General features: G+C 39.5%; 1 protein-coding gene across 5 annotated transcripts in view; it reads right to left on the reverse strand.

Annotated features, from left to right (window-relative positions):
• Positions 1 to 18925, reverse strand: part of DIAPH2 (diaphanous related formin 2) — a 352831-nt gene that overhangs the window by 288500 nt on the left and 45406 nt on the right. For 4 of the 5 annotated variants that reach the window (XM_070952070.1, XM_070952072.1, XM_070952071.1 and 1 more), the window contains 2 exons: positions 14321 to 14341; positions 745 to 884 (listed from right to left, as the gene is read on the reverse strand). In XM_070952070.1, the coding sequence (XP_070808171.1) occupies positions 745 to 884; positions 14321 to 14341 (161 nt within the window). The remainder of the gene's footprint in view (positions 1 to 744; positions 885 to 14320; positions 14342 to 18925) is intronic. The other variant, XM_070952069.1, reaches the window with a different exon arrangement.

The raw sequence follows: 18925 nt of genomic DNA on the forward strand, positions 1-18925 counted from the left end.
CAAAGCTTATTTTACTCAAATAACTTAGTCTTTATCAACCAAAGGCTGTTAATAAACTGTCTCAACAGCCTACCAGAATTCTAAGATAAGGTAATCACAGACTTACTAGAGTTGGCAGAAAGCCCAGAAACAATTTTGCAGAGAATCCGGACGCGAAGGAGACTGAACTAAAGTTGTTCCCTATAGCTTGCTGCAAACGGCATTCCTCCTTAAATAAGCTAAGGGAGTGGCCAATTAGCCCCAAGCCTTACTCTCGAGGAGACCTTCTCCTGAGGAGCCACTCCTGCCTTTTGGCAGCTCTGCGTGCCCGTGCATTAAGAAAAGGCTCCTCCTCTTCGTCCTCTTCACTTAAGGGAGCTTCTGGAGGTTCTGAAGGCCCTGGCTGAATCCCCGCCTCTGGCACCACATTTTCTCCAGCCTCCTCATTGTCTCTCAGGTGCCAGCTGCACAGGCTGCTGGCGCAACACCACACCAGCCTCCTCGTTATCGGAATCAGCTACAATCTGCACAGGCTGCTGACGGGCCACAACAACCTCTAGGCCACTGCACCACCCTGGCAGAGAACTAAATAAATAAGATAATAGAAAACCAAAAAAAGAAAAAAAAAAAAAAACCACCACCCACTGAATATGTGGCTTTTTTGATGTGATTGGTCTAAATTCTACATTTCGTTTCAACTTGGCAAACGATATTTTACAAATTCCTACTTTGCGACGCTTCTGAGTAACAATTTCCCAAACCTACCTTACTGGATTGCTTGTCAGAGACACCCTCAGCGATTCTAAGCAGTTGAGAAGTTTTTCTTCTGAGATACCCGATCGTAGTTCGTGGACATATTCCTGCGATGACAACGTGCACTCGTGTTTGCTGTTTTTCAGACCACCCTAAACGGGGAAAAAAAAAAAAAGAAAATCAAGGGATAAACTTATTTTGGGGAACAAGAGTTAATTGAGGCACGCAATCAAAAAAAATCAAGTTATTTCTTCCGGTCTCCAGGCTCCACTTCTTAGTAAGTTCTCTACATTGCCCAACGAACCTAAAACTACATAACTCTGCAGATATAATTACATTCTTAACCAGGCTCAGGATTAGGTTATTGGATTGTACAGTTCCTATCCCTTCATTTTCTTTACAGACTTATCCTCTCACCCAACTTTAGCTGAGATAAAAGTTAGGACTGAATCAATTTAACCATGTAATTCTAATGACAGTCATAATTCTCTTGGGAATTTGGTTTTAAGAAGATAGGTTTCCCCCCCCCCCAAAAAAAAAGTCTTAAATCCTTGGTTTTAAATCCCTACAGAGCTACGCAGTTAAAATGGGTGCCTTAAATTCTATGCGTCTTCTATATTCTGTTAATGTGTTCTATTAAGTGTTGTATATAGGCGAGGAGAATGAGCATATTATTATTATTATTTAAAAAAAACAACTATGTTATACACATGCATATACACAAAGAGAGTAAACCTTCCCTAGTAAACGAGATAGGAGGAAACAAAATCAGATGAACTAAATCTACTTTATTGTAAGGTTACATTAATAGACTCTTACAAGTTTGAGAGTACAAACTTCCTGCCAGCTATACAATATTTTTAATTGCTATACCTGTTAAGGGAAGTTCTTTTTCCCTTTGACTATAAACCAACTGGGGATTCCACCCTCTCTTCTTTGATTATTATTATTCCAACACAGAAAGTTTTTAAGAAGATATTGGATAACCAATATCTTGAAGGGTTAGGGTAGACATGATAGCACTGTTCCAACATTTGAGGGACTGCCACAAAGAACCTATTTTCCAATGCACCAGAAAGCAAGACAAGAAACAATGGATGGCAACTAATCGAGGAGAGAAACAACCTAGAACTAAGATGAAATTTCCCGACAGTGAGAATAATTAACCAGTGGAACAACTTGCCTTCAGAAGTTGTGGGTGCGAAGAAGATTTTTAAGAAGAGACTGGACGGCCACCTGTCTGAAGTGGTGTAGGGTTTTCTGCCTAAGCAGGGGGTTAGACCAGAAGACTTCCAAGCTCCCTTCCAACTCTGTTATTCTGTTATTTCATAGGCAACATCTCCTCTCCCTGATCCTCAAGATTATCCATGCATCCATTACATAGTCATACTTATGAAGATTAGTCTAGAATGCTGACCACTGCACAAGTAATGCTTTATTAAACATGAGAAAACAAATATCAGCACTTCAGTTGTCCCTTTTCTCAACAATAAACAAAAAATAGCGGATACTGATTTGGGTATCTCTAAAATGTTAATTCTAGAGGCATTACAGATTTATTTCTTCCCTAATGTTAAAACTATTGCATTTGAATTACCACTGAAAAGGGCATCCATACTCAGAAACGTTAGCTGATATTAATTTTTATATATAATTAGAAACCCCTAACCCATTTCCTGAAACACTCAGTCTTTGGAACTTCAAAAAATTCTCAATTTTTGCCCACCGAGAAGAATCTAACTTACTTTTCCATCTTAAAGCAGCTCTTGAGTCCCATGCCATTGCAAATAATAATAATGAATCTATTCCAGATGGTTAGGAGGTGCTTTGAATCCAAAGACTTTCTCAATATACTTCTTGAAAAGCCCTCTGGATACCATCATTTGAATGCCACCAACTTAAGATTTTGTTTATTTGTTTAAGTTGAGAAAAAAATAACCCGTTGGAGGAGAAATTATAAAGTTAATACCACTTTATAATGCCTTGGTAAGGCCACACTTGGAATACTGCATTCAGTTTTGGTCGCCACGATGTAAAAAAGATGTGGAGACTCTAGAAAGAGTGCAGAGAAGAGCAACAAAGATGATTAGGGGACTGGAGGCTAAAACATATGAAGAACGGTTGCAGGAACTGGGTATGTCTAGTTTAATGAAAAGAAGGTCTAGGGGAGACATGATAGCAGTGTTCCAATATCTCAGGGGCTTCCATAAAGAAGAGGGAATCAAACTATTGACAAACTAGAGGAGAGAAGCAACCTAGAACTAAGGAGAAATTTCCTGACAGTTAGAACAATTAATCAGTGGAACGACTTGCCTCCAGAAGTTGTAAATGCTCCAACACTGGAAGTTTTTAAGAAGATGTTGGATAACCGTTTGTCTGAAGTGGTGTAGGCTTTCCTGCCTAAGAAGGGGGTTGGACTAGAAGGCCTCCAAGGTCCCTTCCAACTATTCCTATTCTATTCTATTCTATTCTATTCTATTCTATTCTATTCTATTTCTATTCTATTCTATTCTATTCTATTCTATTTCAACCTATTCTATTCCAACCTATTCTACTCTACTCTACTCTACTCTACTCTACTCTACTCTACTCTACTCTACTCTACTCTACTCTATTCTATTCTATTCTATTTTATTCTATTCTAGATTCTCAGTAGTAAATTTCCCCACTATAGCTTTTCTCCTAATCTGGCAGGAGAATTTGAAGCCCTAGATTTTAGTACATACCCTGCTGGAAATTATGGTGTGTGTTTACACATGTACTAAGAAATGCAAAATATTCTGTACATAGACTGCCAAAAAATATTTAAACAGATGTTCATGTTTTAGCGCAAAACTATTTTAAGATCCCTAATATCTATATCTATATCTATATCTATATCTATATCTATATCTATATATCTATATCTATATCTATATATCTATATATCTATATATCTATATCTATATCTATATCTATATCTATATCTATATCTATATCTATCTATCTATCTATCTATCTATCTATCTATCTATATATATATATATATATATATATATACAGCAGCTTTCCCAATAATGTTTACTTTAAATAAACATAGAGGGCTGCCAAATTTACATGTGAAAAATGAAACTTCTGAGCTGCTTATTTGTTCATTTCTCTTCTGTGGCTGCTCTGAGCTTGCTTTAAAATTGTGACCAACAACAAAGGTTATACCACAATAAGAAAATATGCCAGGTTTAATTTAATGGAAGATGCCACAGCCTGCCAAACTAATATCAGAACATTAGATATCTATTATTGTATATTTCAGACTATAAGACGCATCTAAAATAGTTTTTGGCCTCTGTGCATCAAATTTTTGCCCTCCCCGGCCCCCAGAAGCACTCTGCAGTGCTCCGCAAGGCCCGTTTTCATGAAAAATGTACCCATTTTTGGCCTGCAGAGTGCTTCTGGGGGCCGGGAAGGGCAAAAACGTGATGGGCGGAGGGTTTGGGAGCCCAAAAACGGGGCCGTTTTCAGCAAAAATGGGCCGTGAGGAGCTCTGCAGAGTGCTTCTAGGGCAGTGGTGAAATCTGAACCGGTTTGCTACTGGTTCGTTGGCCGCTACTGTGCATGTGCAGTGAAAGGAGGCTTCGGAAGGTAAGTAGAACAGCGAGGGGGGGGATCAGCTGTGCCGTGTGTGAGAGAAAAAATTCCCTCACAGTTGCTGTGCCTATTAATGGCTTTTGGCTTAGACAATTAAATAAGCCAATCAGAGAGCAGCTCCTGGCTTTGAATCTCCCAGGCTTTTCTTTGCCCTCCCCTAACTGCCACTGTGACAGTATAAAAGGAGATGCTTGCCAGCAGACATTTTAGGTTCTTCGGCTCTTCGGAGCTGACAGGACACTTAAGAAAGAGAATGACACCTAATATTCTTTTTGAATAGACCTTGTTTTATTTTATGTAAATAAAAACAGTTTAGTGTAAACTGCTCGTGAGGCTCATTTGTTCTAGTAGATTGTAAGAGATAAGGTTACGGTCCATCGAGGCCCCCTCCATCACACCGCGTGATTTAGCTTCGCTAGAAAGCAGGATTTCCTGCTTTCAACTGAACCGGTAGGTTTTTTTTACTACCTGTTTGCCCGAACCAGTTTTTTATCACTACCAGTTCACACGAACTGGAGCGAACCAGTAGTATTTCACCCTTGTTCTGGGAGCCTGGGAGGGCGAAAATGCAACGCACGGAGGGTTTGTGAGGGCAAGAACGCCCATATTCGGTCTATAAGATGCACCTAAATTTTCACCCACTTTTGGGGGGGAAAAGGTGCGTCTTATACTCTGAAAAATATGGTAGCTATAATATTGGGGTAGCTTCAGATTGCCTATTTCCAGTCATTCTTATCAGATCTGGATTTTTTCCACCCTTTTAAGCCTATAATACTGTAATTTACTACAGGACTTTTATGATGGAAAGGGACAGAGCTCAACTGTACACAGGGAAAGAAATTAAGGCAGTCTAACATGTCTGCCTCGCCATAGCTAGCTTCAATGAACACACGTACGCCCTTTCAACCTTACTACCTATTACCTTGTAAGCTGTATCAGAAGGCAAACATCCTTCATAATGTTGATTCTCCATTTACAACCACATCATCGCATATACAACTAGAGTTCAAACCCATTCGATTCAGGGAGGGCGAGAGGAACAGTTTTAACCTCTAGACCACTTCGCATTTTTTTTTTATATCTCCATTGATCAAAAGGGTCTGCATAATGCAAATGCACAAAGCCAATTATGGAGCACAAAAGTCAAAAGGCGCTACTCATTAGCGCTGGAGAAGAAAGCGAGTATTTCACGTGTCAATAGTAATGGCCAACTCAGCATTTTCCGGTCACTGTCCAGGAACCTCTAGAGAGCCGCAACCTAACTTCCAAGCCCAGTTAAGGAAAACAACGTAAAACATCCATGCATTTGTGCTGTTATGTGTAGCGATATCCAAATCTACCACTTTGTGTAATCCTAATATTCTTATTAGAGTAACTACCCTGTTTTCCCCAAAATAAGATATCCCCTGATAATAAGACCAATCGGGCTTTTGAGTGCATGGCAATCAGGCCAAGAGCTTAAATCAGGGTTCAAAAAAATATAAGACAGGTTTTATTTTGGGGGAAACACGGTAATAAGTAACTAACAGGAGATAAAAATCTTTTTTTTTCATGTTTTATTTGTTTTATTTTACATAACATTCAATTTCTATCAAACAGCGTGTGATTTGGGTACAGTTGTTTTTAAACAATCATAATCCACGTATTTGTTGTACTTTTCATCACAATAATATTAATAATATAATATAATAACAATAATACTTAACATCATCTTCATTAACAACGTTCCACATTAACATTTCCTCTTTTTATATCTCCTCCTTTCTAACTTCTTGGAGATAACATCTTTAACACTGTAAGCCATCCAAACGTCATTTATGGTTTTATTGCTTTTTATGGGTCGCTGGGTCGCTTCTGACTAACAAGTTTCTTTAGTCGGCTCCATAAATTTTCAATTGGGTTAAGGTTTGGGCTATTCCCAGGCCATTCCAACAGTGGAATAGGATTATCTTGAAACTCCAAAAAAAAAAGTGGTGTTATTAACCATCAAACCTCAAAAATACACTTTTCCCAAAAGGTTTCCACAATTTTGGCCACTACTGTAGTTTATGCCTGCTGACTCAAAAGTTCTCCTAACCAGTTTCAAATATTGAATGCATGATGTCTTGTCTATTTTGTAACAAAGCCATGTCTGACAGATGTCACCTTCCTACCAAGCTGGTAGCAATGGAACTACATAACTCAACATTTTTCTTCTACTGCAGTATCAACCAACCAGGTATGCATCATACGGATTCTCCCAACTTTGACAGATGAGCAAACATCTCTTTACAAGAAGACTACATCATAGCTCAGCTCTGGTAAATTGCAGATTGGCTTATTTCAGAACAGTGGTTATTATTAATAGACAATTCCTAAAGCTCCTTAGCTTGACAGTGTCTCTGCCTGTATTTAATGAAGTCAAGTCAGATATTTTTTTTTCACCCACAGCATCCCTAATAGGATTTGTATATGTCTTGATAGTTAATTATATCAGGGACCACCTCAAGTTCACTAATCCTTTTTGTGCATCTTTCAACATTTAAGACGTGCTAGATGAGGGTATTTTGATTCTCACAACTGTATCAACCATTAAGAGTATTAAAACTTAACAGATTGTAGAAAGGTAATGAAGAAATTGAGAAGCTCCAATTATCACACAAGTCTCTGCAACTCCTTGAATTTATGGGAGTAGTGTATTGCCACAATTCTGCAAAACTTTCTTTTCTTACAGATAAGTAGGGCTTCTGTTTGATCACTGCCTCAAACTCTTCAAACAACTTGCCTCCAGAAGTTGTGAATGCTCCAACAATGGAAGTTTTAAGAAGATGTTGGATAACCATTTGTCTGAAGTGGTGTAGGGTTTCCTGCCTAAGCAGGGGATTGGATTAGAAGACCTCCAAGGTCCCTTCCAACTCTGGTTCTGTTCTGTTCTGTTCTGTTCTTCTATTCTTGTCCCAAAGATTTCAAGAGCCAATTGAGCTTTCTTGTTTTTCCTTGAAGATGTTTTGTTTCTCATCCAAGAAACGTCTTCAGTTCATCTAGAAGAATTGGAAGCTTCTTGGATGAGAAGCGAAACATCTTCAAGAAAAAACAAGAAAGTTCAGTTGCCTCTCGAAAAACCTTTGGGATAAGCATGAACTGGATGGCAGAGAATCTTCATAAATGCGCCTCAAGCTCTTGTTTCGGTGATTGTGTTTTGATTCTATTAAGAACATCTTTTATCAGCCAACAGTACTTGGCCAACCTTGCCTGAATGCAGAAGATAAGCAAGGTCACACTTTGTTATTATGAGGATGGGAGACAGTTATGAAACAGGAGGTCTGTAGCTCGTACTCAAAACACAGCCTTTTAAGTAGAAATGACAGATCAATACCATACCGTTGTCAAGAAAACTGTATGAATGTGTCTCCTTAGTCATCAGTTACTGATCTTAATTTGAGGATGCTTTTAGTTCTACTCCTGAAGGACACAGACACCATTATTCCAAAAGGATGATTTTGTTTCAAATAAATATTTAGGGAACGTTGCAGAATGCCACCGTACAAAAGTGGCAACAATGGAAATGAGATATAGTTTGCTGCCCAAGCAGAAATAATGGTGCATTCAAATTTGCATGCCATCTTGGTCTCTCCTACATCCAAGGGCAAAACACAAACCAAACTTAAATCTCAGGTTATCCCTAGGTGAGGATTTTTCCGTGTCGTCCACCTTGTACAAATACGTCAGGATAAATTCCAATAGTATAAAGGTTTTTAATTCCAGATAATTCGGATACACACAGAGAGATAAACCAATATTTATTCTAAATTATGCTGCATTTTCTTGGAAATGCCCTGTATTTGGTCATTTCTACATTGCTTGGGATTTAACACTTAAAAGTCTTCATGATTTAAAAATATGTTGGTGTCATTCTTGTGAACAACTAAAAGAGATTTTTGTTTCGGAACGAAGATTTCCCCGTGCTGAATTTAAGCAACCTTGTGAAATACATATATAAACCACTAAATTGTCAGAGGCAGTCCCCGAAAATAAACTTCCTGAAGTCAGACAGGCAACTCAACTCCCAGGGGAAACAAAATAGTAAAAAAAACTCACAAGGAAACAACATTTTGCAGCAAACCACTGCCACCTTTGCAATTATTATGCCATTTTTAAATACATAGTGGTAATTCAAGCATTTCAATTCTTTCAAAATTGATAGTTTTGGGGAGGAAAAGGGGGGGGTTTACAAAATCCATTTTCAAAGCTTTTCACCTGCATATTCCCAGCCGCTAGCCACAGTTCAAAGTGGATAATTCTTAACAGGATTACGGTCTCACAATGTTATTTTTGCTTGCAGCCTACCTATCATTATAACTCCCGTTCATCTTCTTTTGCTATAGACATGCTAATATAAAATGCTAAAGCTTGAACCTGTTTCTTTAATGTAGGATTCAGATGTAAGGAATCTGAGAAACGATTCAACCTCCAATTTTATTACTTAGCTGCTTATCTCTAATGAAATGTACAAAAATGCTAAGAGCGGTACTTATTTTACACAGGAAGAAAAAAATATATATTTATATCACTGCACAATATTTCATTTAGGGTACATTACATCTCTTAAGTTCTTCCTAACATGGATTCGCACATACAAAAAACCCTGAACCAATTACAGTAGTGGCCCAAATTGTGGAAACCTTTTGGGAAAAGTGTATTTTCTAAAACTAGCTAATAACACCACTTTTTTGGGGGGAGTAGTACCATAAAATTATATATCAATGGAAATATAAATTTAATCAAGAATGCAATGCAATAGCTTTTATGAAGGATTTGCTATTAGAATAGCAGTTACAGTATAAAGAAGAAAAGTGAAACACGTAGAAAAAACGAGATATACAAAAATGATCACCATAGAAAAAACGAGATATACCAAAATTATCACCATGTCAGTTAATACTTAGTTGGGTAACCTTTAGCATGAATTACGGCCTTACAACATCTTCCCATGGAGTGAACCAAGGCTTTTAGTTCTGCAGCTGTTCTAATGTGAAACCAAGACTGAATGATTGCTTCTATTAACTGGGTTTTATTGCCGGGTCGCTTCTGACTAACAAGTTTCTTTAGATGGCTCCATAGATTTTCAATTGGGTTAAAGTCTGGGCTATTCCCAGGCCATTCCAGCAGTGGAATAGGATTATCTTGAAACTCCCCCAAAAAAGTGTTGTTATTGGCCATCAAACCTCCAAAATACACTTTTTCCTAAAAGGTTTCCACAATTTTGGCCACTACTGTAAAGAGCTACATTGCAAAATTACTCTGATCGCTCCATTGAACTACCTTCACTATTATTAAAATGTCCAACTTCTCCAATTCAAGTTATTAAAATAAATGCTTCGGACTTCTTGTGTTGTGCGCCACTAAATTCCATTTATAATAACTTCTGAGGACTTGGGGACTATAAATGAACTTATAAAAGTGCAGCAATAGGTGTTATGTTAATTTAACTCATCTTTCCTACAATATAAAAAATAACCTTCAGACAGCACTTAACCAAGTGGCTTAAAATAATATAAAGTTATCAGTGCTGGTAAAATATAACATAGCCCGAGGGGAACAAAAAAGAAAAAGAAAACAGAAAAATAAGAATTTCACCCTATCCATCTCAAGGATGAATTTTAAGGAGGAATCCTTTGATCATTTGTCAACTGTGCCACCCAAGAAATATGAATCAGGCTATAAATTGAAACTGAGATGTTATCAAGAATCTGATGACTCACACAGATTTTGTAAGAACATTAAGAGCCACGGTGCAGAGATAAATGCAGTCCATCATTTTACATCTTCCATTACCAATCAGATGCTTAAAAGAAGCCCCAAGCAAGATATGAGTACCACAAAGCCAACCACCCATGTTTCGCCAGAATTAATGTACCGTCTCATGAAGAATAGAAAAAAATAATAATAATATGAAATTGGAAGGTGGTCCATACCATGATTAACCTCTGGAAGATATATAATATAAATCTAAATTTTAATTTAATTTAGTCTAAGCTAAGAATAACCTAGGCCACTGATTTCACTGTGAGAATTGTGCCAAGATATGTTTTTTTCTCCAATTTAAATTAGTTAACTTTCACTGTAATATGTCCAACTTTTCAAACTCAAGAGAGGCAATAAATTAACAGGCCCTAAATAATTCATATCAGTGAAAAAATAATATTGCAACTAACAGCAATTAAGAAGCTTTATAATCAACTGATTTATTTTTCCTCCTCTGCATTCAGTCCTTGTTCGTGATAAATTATACTTTCAAACATGATGTGGGATGTAGTTTCTAACTTCCACTGCTATTCCAAATTAGGCTTCAAAAGTATCCTTCCTTCCTTCCTTCCTTCCTTTCCTTCCTTCCTTCCTTCCGTCTTTCCCTAAATCTTCCTTCCTTCCTTCCATTGTTCCTCCCTTCCTTCCACCTCCCTTCTTCCTTCCTTCTTCCATTCTTCCTTCCTTCCCTCCCTCCCTGCCTAAATCTTTATTTCTTTCTTCCTTCCTTCTTTCCTTCCTTCCTTCATTCCTCCCTCTCTTCCCTCTCTCTCTGCCTAAATCTTCCTTCCTTCCATTCATTGTTCCTCCCTTCCTTCTACCTTCCTTCTTCCTTTCTTCTTCCTTCCTTCCCTCCTTCTCTCCCTGCCTAAATCTTTATTTATTTATTCCTTCCTTCCTTCCTTCCTTCCTTCCTTCTTCCCTCTCTTCCCTCCCTCCCTGCCTAAATCTTCCTTCCTTCCACCTTCCTTCTTCCATTCTTCCTTCCTTCTTTCCTTCCTTCCCTCCCTGCTTAAATCTTTATTTCTTCCTTCCTTCCTTTCCTTCCTTCCTTCGTTCCTCCCTCTCTTCCTTCCCTCCCTGCCTAAATCTTCCTTCTTTCCTTCCTTTCTTCTCTCCCTCCGTCCTATTTTGGAAACTGGGAGAAATGGGTCCATAACAGTGGTGGGTTGCCCCCGGCAGGAGGCTCCGCCCACCACCCTGGATGTCATCATAGGCGATCTGTGCATGCGCGGAAGCTTGGCGCGCAAGCGAGCGAAGTGATCCCGTTGCGAACTGGTAGTAAAGGTAAGTAGAACCTACCCCTTGTCCATAAGCCTTCTGTTCTATTCCTACTTTTTAAAAAACAGAAAGAGAAGAAACTTAAAGAACATAGCGTGGAAGCCAGTAAGTAGCCGAAGATTATCTATCCCTGTGCTGTTAGATAAAAAGTGGAGCATCCAATTAATTAATTAATTAATTAATTAATGGAATGGCTTTCTTACAGGAGCTGTGGGTGCTCCATCACTGGAGGTTTTTAAGAAGAGATTGGACAATATTTTGCCTGAAACGGTATAGGGTTTCCTGCTTCAACCGGGAGTTGTATTAGAAGACCTCCAAAGTCCCTTCCAACTCTTTTATTCTGAAAGTATTTATAATAGCCAGAGATGGCTTTGCTTTAGCTCAATACTCACAACTGAATAAACATGCCAGCCTATTCTTTTGTCTCTTTATCCATGGCAATATTCCAATTTATCCTACTTAAACCTGTTGGGGACTCAGGAGAAGCAAGTGCAGATGTCTATAAGCAAACAGTTTTCTTAAAAATTAATGTTCAGTCTGAAATCTTGTGATGATGCCTCTGATATGTATTTCCTATTCTTAGCCTTGCATTGACTCCCAAACTAGCTTTTTGGGATACTGCAAAATCAGGAAAAAAATAATAATTCATTAGTCACTACAATCCAACCGTCACTTTGGCATTTTAATTTGCAGGCTATTTCTTGCAATTGCGGGAACTGCTTTCATTCAGGGGCTTAATACTCTAATTTATTTTATTTATTAATCCACATTAATATTCCATTAAAGTGCTTTTAAGAGATTTACAATAAAAATGAGAACACCAGTACACCAATCAAAAGCATTAATAAGGTAAAAGATATAACTTATTCCGATCTGATTAAATCCTTCTTAAACAACTGAAAACTCTTAAAACTATCTGAAAGCGTTTTCTGAAAGCTAAAAGAGTGTCAGCGGACCTCAGGATTGATCCAAAGAAGAAGCTAGGACTGAGAATGTAATTTTCCAGGCCCCAACCTTTCATATGGCAGCATCTGAAGTTGTAACTTGGATCATCTTCTTTTAACGATCCCATAATCCTTTGCAGGGTGGAGTCTAAACAGCTAAATGGAGCTAGAAGAATGTTTTCAATGGCCAGATGCCCTTCCTGTCACCAGTGCAGAGTTTTGTTCAGCAAATATTCTCAGTGTGCCCAGAGAGAGAAAAATATCTGCCTCCACCTAGGATCGAACTCACAGCCTTTTGATTGTGAGACGAGAGCTCAACCACTAAGCCATCACACCACTCCTCTGTTGTAACTTGGATGCTGGACAAAATTTATTTGCAGCAAGCAAATCCAAAGTCGGTAAGTGCCAAGCCTGTTGCTACCACAATAATCAGTTCTAATCAGTTTCACTACAGGTAGTCCTTGATTTACAATTTGTTTAGTGATCGTTTGAAGCTGCAAATAGCAGTGGGAAAAGTGACTTATGATGGTTTTTCACACTTGTGACCATTGCAGCATTCCTGTGGTCGTGTGATCAAAATCTGAAGAGTTGGCAACTGGCATGTACTTATGACAGTTGCACAGCTCCGGGATCACATGATCACCATTTTTAACTTTCCTAGCTGGCTTCTGACAAGCAGAGTCAAAGAGGAAAGCCAGATTCCTTAATGACCACAGGATTCGCTTAACAACTGTGGCAAAATAAATGGGGCAAACTAACTTAATAACTGACTTGCTCAGCAACCTAAATTTTGGGGTCAATTGAGGTTGTATGTTACATATTCCCTTTCATGGTCTTCTTTTATCTATTCCTGTTCTAATGCAGGGGTGTCAAACTCGATTTCACTGAGGGCCGCATCAGGGTTGTGTCTGACCTCGTGGGGAGGGGGGGCGAGTAGGCATGGCCAGGGTGGGCATGGCCAGCTCGACGTCCTGCAGCCCTCTGCCAGCAAAAACGGAGCCGGCAGAGGCACCAAGGGACAGTCCTTCGCTGTTTCCAGGGCAGCCCAGTGGGCCAGATCTAAGCACTCTGCAGGCCAGCCTTGAGTTTGACAGCTCTGTTCTAATGGATTTGCAACATATTTTAAATTTCTGATTGTGTGTATGCCACCCAGAGTTACTTTATATAAGAGAAAAACAGACAGAGCTTGGGGGGGCGGGGCGGAGTAAAACACATCATCAGCTTAGAATCATTGCGTTCCCACAAGCATTCCAAGTCCAAATTTTCCTGAATTCCATTGATCCTAATCCGGCATCAATTGATTTTAGTTAGTATTGAACTTTAGTTGATTAGATTCTTATGTATCAGATTAACTACATCTTCTATGCTATAAATGCTCCTGATTCTCTGTGCTTAACAATAAGTTACTTTTCCGGTCCCACCTAAAGTCTCAGGATCAAAGGCTAAAAACACACAATTGCTATGAAATGCACCCATGCATGGCACAGGGTTCCTTACCAAAATTTGGGATCTAAATCAAGACTGCATACTTTACCTTACAGCTATTAAATCTAATAATTTTGGATTCCCCTACAATATGTATATCAGCACACCATAAATAGCAAAATAATTGGAACTTGTTAGTGATCAATCAGTCAGTTTAAGAATGGAACTGATTTTGTTATTAATCGTGACATTCTCAATTCATCCCATTCTCAATTATCCCCTCTCAAGGCTTCATTTGTATTTAAGAGACCACAGATTAGTCACAGGAAAATTGGGATAAAAATACTTAAATTCGATTTCATATTATCCCAAATTTTTAGGCCAGAATTATATTGAAGATGAATCTACTACAGCAGATTAGAGAGACATGCAAATAGTCAATATAAGGTATAATACTGGCAAATGATTTATTTTTACTGGTGTTATATCATGCATTTGAAGTTAAGACAGACAACTGATATACTCACCGGAACTTTGCTTCCAATTATCTGCATGCAGTGATCAGCGGAGAGAAGTGAGAGCAATGAATAGAAACAAAAACAAAAACGAAAAGTACAATAAATAAGCTGAAGCATTTCACACAACCCACCAAGTGTTTAGGATTTAGTAAATTGTTAAAAGATGTTTAAAATTAAAAACAGAAATATTCATAAACAAGCAAGTCCAAGAACTATAAAAAGAGATACTTTAATTGCACATATCCATAACAGTTTAATCTAGCAAAGAGGACTTGTTTGATTAAGAATACAGTGTGTGTATTAGTGCATGCAAAAAAAGAACAGTGAGGAATTCATTAGGCACACATTTTCACAAAACTGCCTCTTTTTCCGGAGAAAAAGCTTGTTACAGGTTAGACAGCTGCAGCAAGCCGACTAAATTGCAGTGGTACTTTTATTATGTTTTCACTCTAAAAATTTAAACAGCTCTCTATTTTCATTCAGTGCGTCTACACAGAATGCCAGTCATAATAAAGAGTTGCATTATGTTCATTTCGTAATTAACAATTAATTACTATATATAATTTCTACGTTCCCACCTTTGAAAAACAAGGTGATTAGTACTACAAGATAATTGTCTTTTTTTTGCAATTATCACACCAAAGGGCTCACAACAGGAGAAAATTGTGCTGCTGACTTAATTCTAGACCTGATTTCTAAAGAGAATGGCTAGAAGAAAGATATAGTTCGAAACATAAGGAAGAGCAAAAAAAAAAAAAAAGAATGGAATGAGCCAATCTTAATCTATCTCCATCTCCATCTCCAGTCTCTCTCTCCCTCTCCCTCTCTCTCTCTCTCTCTCTCTCTCTCTCTCTCTCTCTCTCTCTCTCTCTCTCTCCCTCCCTCCCTCCCTCCCTCCCTCTCTCTATCCATGGCTCTTGTGGTACAAAGAGATGTTTGCTTCATCATAGTTCTAGCAGCATCCTGGGAAAATTCACACAAAGCTAGCTAAACATCTGTACAATCTCCTGTTGTATGATAATGGCTGGTGGGACAACATTTAAGGAGCTATAGATACAAGCCAAAAGTGACGCGGTGGCTCAGTGACTAAGGCGCTGAGCTTGTCGATCGAAAGGTCGGCAATTCAGCAGTTCGAATCCTTAGTGCCGCGTAACGGGGTGAGCTGCCGTTACTTGCCCCAGCTTCTGTCAACCTAGCAGTTCGAAAGCATGTAAAAAAGGCAAGTGGAAAAATAGGGACCACCTTTGGTGGGAAGGTAACAGCGTTCCGTGTGCCTTTGGCATTTAGTCATGCCGGCCACATGACCACGGAGACAATTTCAGACACGCTGGCTCTTCGGCTTTGAAACGGAGATGAGCACACCCCCTAGAATTGGGAACGACTAGCACATATGTACAAGGGGAACCTTTACCTTTACCTTTGCCTTAGATACAAGCCAGATTTCACCTCCATCATCTTCTCCAAAAGTTCTAGCAGAATATAGTAATAATAGTGACTTACTGTTCAACACAGACCTAATACTGTTATCTTTTGCCAAATATCACTAGATGGAATGTTATTATTCGGAGGAGATATCTGACACAGAGAAAACATTTTAATGCATTCATGCAATGGAATAGAGGGTCAAGAGGCCAAATGCATACCAGAAACATCTGAGTTCAAGTCCCCATTCAAATATAAGGCTTTTAAATTCAAATACCTGAAGAATTGTCTAACTGCAATAAGGATTAGCCTGCTCTACTCTCCACAGACAAAACGGGCATGTTGAAGATCCCCGCAAAACAAGGAATTGGCTATGTATGCAAATTCCACTTAGAGTTAGGGTTAGGTCTCCATGAATTTAGAGACCAAAATGGACATCACCAACGATTTCGTAGCACATTGGTATGCTTAGGTGCGCTCTGACTTTTCAAGCACCCCCTATCTACCTTTTGTGGTAAAATATATGGGAAAATTCCATGGGTGGTGGTGGGAGAGCAAATGCATCTAGGGTTAGGGTTAGGTCTCCATGAATTCTGAGAGCAAAATGGACATTGCCAATAGATTTGCAGCGCATCAGTTTGGTTAAGAGAGTGCTGAGTTTTTGAGCCCCTATCTACATTTCCTGGTATAATACATGGAAAAATCCCATTGGGTGGCAAATCCACCTAGGGTTAAGGTTAGGTCTCCATAAATTTGCAGGGTAAAATGGATATTACCAACCAATTCATAAAGCATCGGTACGCTTAGGAGGGCTTTGATTTTTCAAGCACACCGTATTTACCCGTTATGGTAAAATACATGGGAAAATCCCATTGGGGACCAAATTCATCTAGGGCCGTGATGGCGAACCTATGGCACGCGTGCCAGAGCCATATCGGTGGGCATGCGAGCTCAGCTCCGGCGTGCATGCGCACACTGGCCAGCTGATTTTCGAGCCTTTTGGGCCCACTGGAAGTCAAGAAAAAGGCTGTTTCCGGCCTCCAGAGGGCCTCCAGAGGAGTAGGGAAGGCTATTTTTGCCCTCCCAAGTCTCCTAGAAAGGCTCTGGAGCCTGGGGAGAGCAAAAAAATGGGCCTACCTTGGAATCGCACACCAAAAGTGGAGGGAGCGTGTGGGGGGTCGCACACACATGCGCAGGGGGCGGGGTGCATAGAATTATAGGTGTGGGCACGTACATGAGCGACCCCCCGCACTCCCCCCCACTTTTGGCACGCGATGACAAAAAGTGTTAGCCATCACTGTTCTAGGGTATTGTGGCCCGCCGGTGGTCAGCAGAATCGGACAGTGAGGAGGTTGGGGAGGAACATGGGCCAGTCCTAAGGGCTGGGGAAAGCTCTGACGAGGGTTCTGTGTCAGAAGCAGAGAGGGAGATAGACAGCCAGAGCCTGTTCCCAGTATGCGCATGCACAGAGCTGCCAGTAGATAACAGCATTCTGTGCGCCTTTGGCATTTAGTCATGCCGGCCACATGACCACAGAGAAGTCTTCGGACAGTGCTGGCTCTTCAGCTTTGAAGCAGAGATGAGCACCGCCCCCTAGAGTCGGGAATGACTAGCACATGTGTGTGAGGAGAACCTTTACCTTTTAAACAATGATTTGCATTTCGAGAAGCCTAGGGAGTGATATCATATAAATAGAAGGGGTTCCTTATTGCCTGCATTTATTTATACTTTATTTCTTTGTCCTGCTTTTGCACTTTGTGTAACGTTGCCTGCCCCAAAAGGGACCAGCCTGATGGATATTAATGCACGTATATATGTACAGTTGAATGTACTATTAAAATGCCTGCATGTGTTCAACTTTGCATTTAGAGTTGCTTGCCTTCTGTTCCCTGTTTACAAACAGGCCCGTAATCTCATTTATGAGTTTTCTTTCATATAACACATGAGTATTCATATAGCATTATCTCCATTCTACATTCTGATTTCGTTACGTTGGAATTTATTCTAATTCTGCCTTTAGGCATTTGGGGGGGAAAAAAGGGAGAACGGAATGCGCAAGCTCGCGTCTCCCAAATCACCTTAACTACAAAAACAATAACTTGAGCACAAAACTGAGGAAAGATGCTGAGGTTTTTGGCGTTTCGAAGTAACGCAAAGCTCCATCCATCTCATAATTCTGTCTAAAATAGGCTAGGGGCACTCAAAGCACTTATCAGTGGAAACATATTTCTGCCCTCGGATAGCCAAACAAATTGAAGAACATGAAATCTATCCATTCCGGTTGTGGTAAAAGCTTGTTAAAAAAAAAATGTTGCTGAAAGATGAAGAAGAGAAAACTCTTGCTATTGTTTTCATTTTACGATGTTTCCTACTCTGCTTGTTAGGTTAGGTGTAGCAAAAGCTATCGTATTTTTTGGAGTGTAAGACGCACCTTTTCCCCCCTAAAAGGAGGTGAAAATTTAGGTGCGTCTTATACACCAAATGTAGCCCTGCCCACCCAATGGCCCCCACCCTTTGGCCTCTGCCTCACAGCAGTTACCTCCTTGCAAGCAAACAGCAAGAAAAAAACAGCTCCTTTCAGCTTCAGCACAGCCTAATTAGCACAAGTTGATTGGATCGGCCTCCCGACTCTCAGCTGTTTTGCTCTCAGCTGTTTTGTGCAGGGTTCTGCTACTTGCTGCAAAGAGGTAAATTGCTGGGAGCAGATTTTTTTTCCCTTGTGCTAATCAAGCTATGCTGAAAATGAAAATGAAAGTAAAGCAGGCTGTTTGCTGTTTGCTGCAATGAGGCAAAATTGCTCAGAGGTAGAGGCAGATTTCTTTTTCTTCTTTTCCTCACCAAAAAACTCTGGTGCGTCATATACTCCGAAAAATATGGTATTTTGCATATAGGATGACATCTGAGAAAGCCTACACAGTCTTAAGTAGTTGGAGCCTGATATTATCAGGATCAATTGCGTCACTTACAATACTGTGCCATTTTTTTTTTTCCTCCATCAATATAGGAGAACATTACGGTAGGTACAGATAGTCCTCGACGTACAACCACAATTGAGCCCAAAATTTATGTTGCTAAGGGAGACATATGTTAAGTGAGTTTTGCCCCATCTTTCTTGCCACAGAGGTTAAGTGAATCACTGCAGTTGTTAAATTAATCTGGCTGTTAAGTGAATCTGGCTTCCAGTTGTTAAGT

The sequence above is a fragment of the Pituophis catenifer genome, unplaced genomic scaffold (assembly GCF_029215685.1).
Source record: "Pituophis catenifer annectens isolate HBS135680 unplaced genomic scaffold, rPitCat1.0.hap2 SCAF_11, whole genome shotgun sequence".
Taxonomy (NCBI): domain Eukaryota; kingdom Metazoa; phylum Chordata; class Lepidosauria; order Squamata; family Colubridae; genus Pituophis; species Pituophis catenifer.